This window comes from Petaurus breviceps, unplaced genomic scaffold, assembly GCF_028583685.1.
Source record: "Petaurus breviceps papuanus isolate PSGF00001 unplaced genomic scaffold, PetGlider_PUasm1.0 77, whole genome shotgun sequence".
NCBI lineage: Eukaryota > Metazoa > Chordata > Mammalia > Diprotodontia > Petauridae > Petaurus > Petaurus breviceps.
Genome location: NW_027186492.1, coordinates 16246912 through 16251992, shown reverse-complemented (window position 1 = coordinate 16251992; position 5081 = coordinate 16246912). Strand labels below are relative to the sequence as shown.

At 46.8% G+C, this 5081-nt stretch overlaps 1 protein-coding gene across 1 annotated transcript; it reads left to right on the top strand.

Moving 5' to 3' along the window:
• The first annotated feature begins 1075 nt into the window (after window positions 1-1075).
• Window positions 1076-4208, top strand: FOXG1 (forkhead box G1). Its single transcript, XM_069105704.1, is given in 2 exon segments — window positions 1076-1804; window positions 1806-4208. Coding segments are annotated over 2 exon segments (1512 nt in total). The 5' UTR covers window positions 1076-1310; the 3' UTR covers window positions 2824-4208.
• The last annotated feature ends 873 nt before the right edge of the window (window positions 4209-5081 follow it).

Genomic DNA, 5081 nt, shown 5'->3' with positions numbered 1-5081 from the left:
CCCTGGTCTGTCCTTCCTCACTTCCTCCTCCCCTTGTCTCCCTCCAAAACTTCAGTAAGAACCTCAACCACACATAGGCGGTTGGTCCTTCCCTCTCCTAAATCGCCCGTGGTCTCTTTATAGTTTTACCTACGAGGGGGGGAGAATGCTAGGGTCTCAAATACATGACACCTTCAGTAAGGGATGTCTCTGGAAAGTAGTGCCTCGCCTCTTCCTCCTCCATTTCCTGCTTTCCTCTTGCATCCACTCCCTCCACTCTCACTCCCCACTCCCCTCCCTTTTTTAAAACGTTAAAAAAAAAAAAAAGGTACAAACTTTAATCAAGAGGAGAAAATATTGACGTGCAAAACGAACATGATCCAATACAGTGCGAAGGGGACCGGAAATGTGATATATTTGCTTTAAGAGGCGAATTTGGGATAAAAAGAACTGGTGGGTTGGGAGGGGGCGTGAGAGGTGGGAGAAAGGATAAGGTGCAGGGGTGATGCGTCCTCCTGCCGGTATCCCTGCGCCGGCAATGGCACTGGGTGGAGTGGGGGAGGAGAAGGGAGCAAGAAGGGGGAGGAAAGGAGGAAAGGAGGAAAGAAGGGAGGGTGAGAGGTGTGGGTGAAGAGAGAGGGGAAGGAATCTCGGGATTGGACGACTGAGAGAGAGACGCTCCCGCACGCCGCCGGCTCTGATTGGCCGACCGGTAGGAAAGGTTAAACCAAAAATTTTTTTACAGCCCTAGTGTGCGCCTGTAGCTCGGAAAATTAATTGTGGCTATAGCCGCCTCGATCGCTGTCTCCCCAGCCTCGCCGCCGCCGTTCCGGGACGCGCCCGCCTGGTCTCCCCCCCTTTGGGCTGCTGCTGCTGCTGCTGCTGTTACTGCTGCTGCTGCAGCAGGAGGAGGAGGAGAAGGAGGAGGAGGAGGAAGAGGAGGAGGAAGCAAAAGGGGGGGCGGGGTGGGGGGAAGACCATGAAGTAGAGTTGGGAGCGAGAGAGCTTCACCCCCAGGGCGGTGGTTGTTTCTCTTTTCTTTCTTTCTTTCCTTTTTTTTTTTTTTTAAATTTCCTGAGGGGTGGTTGCTGCTTTTGCTACATGACTTGCCAGCGCCCGAGATTGCGGTCCAACTGCGCTGCTGCCGGTGCGCTCAGTGCTACTGCCGCTGCCGCCGCAAGTGCCACCCGCACCCCGCTCGGCACCCTTCCGTCGCTGCCGCCGCCGCCGCCGCCGCCGGTCCGCTCCCGCGCCCCCGCCGCTGCTGCCACCACCACCACCGGTCCCGCGGGCGCAGCCACCGCCGCCGCTTCCCCCGAGAGTAGTGGGTGATGTTGGACATGGGAGATAGGAAAGAGGTGAAAATGATCCCAAAGTCCTCCTTCAGCATTAACAGCCTGGTGCCTGAGGCAGTGCAGAGCGACAATCACCACGCGGGCCACGGCCACCACAACAGCCACCACCCTCCGCCCCACCACCACCACCACCACGGCCACCACCACCACCATCACCCGCCGCCTCCACCTCCTCCCCAGCAGCAGCAGCCTCCTCAGCAACAGCAACAGCAGCAGCACCCCCCGCCACCCCAACCCCCTCAGGCCCCCCAGGCGCGCAGCGCCCCAGCCGATGACGATGAGGATAAGGGACCCCAGCCGCTCCTGCTTCCTCCACCCCCTCAGGGGGCCGCTTCGGCTGCTACCGCCTCGGCAGCCCTAGACGGGGCCAAAGCTGATGGGCTTGGGGGCAAGGGTGAGCCCGGTGGCGGAGGTGGCGGTGGGGCCGGAGACCTGGCCCCAGTTGGGCCGGAGGAGAAGGAGAAAGGGTCTGGGGGGGGAGGAGAAGAAGGGGGCGGGCGAGGGCGGCAAGGACGGGGAGGGGGGCAAGGAAGGGGAGAAGAAGAACGGCAAGTACGAGAAGCCGCCCTTTAGTTATAATGCCCTGATTATGATGGCTATCCGCCAGAGCCCAGAGAAGCGCCTCACCCTCAATGGCATCTACGAGTTCATCATGAAGAACTTTCCTTACTACCGGGAGAACAAGCAGGGCTGGCAAAACTCCATCCGCCACAACCTGTCCCTGAACAAGTGCTTCGTCAAGGTACCCCGCCACTATGACGACCCGGGCAAAGGGAACTATTGGATGCTGGACCCTTCAAGCGACGACGTGTTCATCGGGGGCACGACTGGTAAATTACGCCGGAGATCTACGACGTCCCGGGCTAAATTGGCCTTCAAACGCGGGGCTAGGCTCACCTCCACCGGACTGACCTTCATGGATCGGGCAGGCTCTTTGTACTGGCCCATGTCTCCCTTCCTGTCCTTGCACCACCCCCGGGCTAGCAGCACTTTGAGTTACAATGGAACCACATCCGCTTACCCCAGCCACCCCATGCCCTACAGCTCCGTGTTGACTCAGAACTCGCTGGGCAACAACCACTCCTTTTCCACTTCCAATGGGTTAAGTGTTGATAGACTCGTCAACGGGGAGATCCCTTATGCCACGCATCACCTTACGGCCGCTGCCCTGGCAGCCTCTGTGCCCTGCGGGCTGTCTGTCCCCTGCTCCGGGACCTATTCCCTAAACCCTTGCTCCGTCAATCTGCTGGCGGGACAGACAAGTTACTTTTTCCCCCATGTCCCTCACCCTTCAATGACTTCTCAAAGCAGCACTTCAATGACCGCCCGGGCCGCTTCCTCCTCCACGTCTCCGCAGGCTCCCTCCACTCTGCCCTGTGAGTCTTTAAGACCCTCTTTGCCAAGTTTTACAACGGGACTGTCTGGAGGACTTTCTGATTATTTCACACATCAAAATCAGGGGTCTTCTTCCAACCCTTTAATACATTAACATCCCTGGGACCAGACTGTAAGTGAACATTTTACACACATTTGCATTGTAAATGATAATTAAAAAATAAGTCCAGGTATTTTTTATTAAGTCCCCCATTTTCTGTACGTTTGTTCAGTCTTTAGGGTTGTTTATTATTCTAACAGGGTGTGGAGTGTCAGCGAGGTGCAATGTGGGGAGAAAACATTGTAGACTACGAAGTTTGGAAGTCAAAATTATAGTAGAATGTGTATCTAAATAGTGACTGCTTTGCAATTTTTATTCAGACACAAGTCTATCACTAATTACCACCAAGATGTCCATGTTTGCAGTATTATAAGTTATCATGGATATACATGGTGGATGGAGACCTTAGAAAAACACTAAATTATGGGAAAAGTGGGAAAAAAGTTAAACTGTAATTTGTATTTTAAAAGAATTAATAGTAAAGATTCCCAAGAAACGACATTTGGGCCATTTATTGTTTTGTCCTTTTCATTAAGAAACTGGTTTTTGTTTACTTTTAGACCAAAGATTGGGTTTTAGAAAATGCACTCGGTGAACTAAGTATTTTACAAAGAAAAGCAAAAACAAAATATAGCAAAACAAACAAAAAAAGCACGTTTCAGTTCGCAGCACTGCCCGTTCAAATGAGTCAGAAGGGGACAAAATTAATGATTGCCTTCAGTTTGTGTTGTGTATATTTTGATGTATGTGGTCACTAACAGGTCACTTTTATTTTTCCTAAATGTAGTGAAATGTTAATACCTATTGTACTTATAGGTAAACCTTGCAAATATGTAACCTGTGTTGCGCCAATGCCGCATAAATTTGAGTGATTGTTAATGTCGTCTTAAAATTTCTTGATTGTGATACTGTGGTCATATGCCCGTGTTTGTCACTTACAAAAATGTTTACTATGAACACACAGAAATAAAAAATAGGCTAAATTCATATATACCTTGATAGTTTTGTCTCTTTTATTAAGTAGAGCTAATCTACAAAAGATTAAAGTTATTTAAAAATCAAAAGGATGGCCCTACAGGCCATCCTTGGATTTAAATAGCTCCTTAGATTTAAATGGAAACTTTTTTATACAAAAATGAAAAAAACGAAAAAAAAAAACAGTATTTTCCTCCAAATGGAATTAATCTTTAAAAAAAAAAAAGGAGCAGCAGGTTATTTGATTAACGCTAGTTATTTTTACTATAGACTTTTTTCAGCGGATCTCTTTAAATTTCTATGTATACACAGCAATTTATTAATTTATCTAGTGATATGTGTGCATAGATATTTACTCTGTTTATTTTCCATTCAACTGACAGAATGCTTACTTTTCTATTCACCTTGTTTCAGGCTTCAAAAAATATTTATAGCCTCTGGCTGATTATATATATATATATGTGTATGTATATAGCTAGATAGCGATGACTATAATACACACATATTATACATATGCATATGTAGGTATATGTATATATATGTATACACAGAGAGATCCCTACAGTTCAGGGAGTATTTGCGCTTTTGATGCTGCAAACATTTTGTTTAATAATATTTGTATTTATAGTTTCTAAGTCAGCATTTATTTTTGTGGCTGTTTACCCACAGTGAGAGTTCTAATAAAGATGTGCTAAAGTTGAAATACAGTTTTGCTGGAAGTGATCGCCTGATGTAATGACTTTACAGATCAATGCTTATATTTTCTTCCCAAGTTTTCAGTTTTAATCTTTATTTGTTCAGGTGCAGAAAGATGCCTCACTTTTTTATACCCTTGAAATAAATATTTATTAGTTGAATCTATAAATATGTTAGCGATTTTCAGCTCGAAGTTTGTCCTATTTGCTTACACTGAGCCATACTTTTATTTTAATTTGAAATGGAACCAAAACCAAACAAAAACAAAAATAGTTTATTGATGAGTGTCACACCTCCTGAAAACAATTAGAAAACTTTAGCAAGAGGTTTACTGTAACTAATTGGATCCCGTGGTGATTCTGGGGAGGACAAGTTGTTCATTTGTTACAATTGTATAGTCTGAAATGTGTTCTGCAGTAATGCAATAAGCCAGCTACTTCTCACAATGGACCCAATGAAAAATAATCTGTTCTAGAGATCTTATCTGGAAACACTTAAGGAGTTGAATTAAAAAAAAAAAAAAGGCCAAGGGAAGTAGAGGCCTCTAGAAGATTTAAATTTGAAATACAGAATACTTGAATATTTAATATTGTTTGTGGGATGGGGGGAGAGAGTAAGGGAGGGGGAGAGTAAGGGAGGAG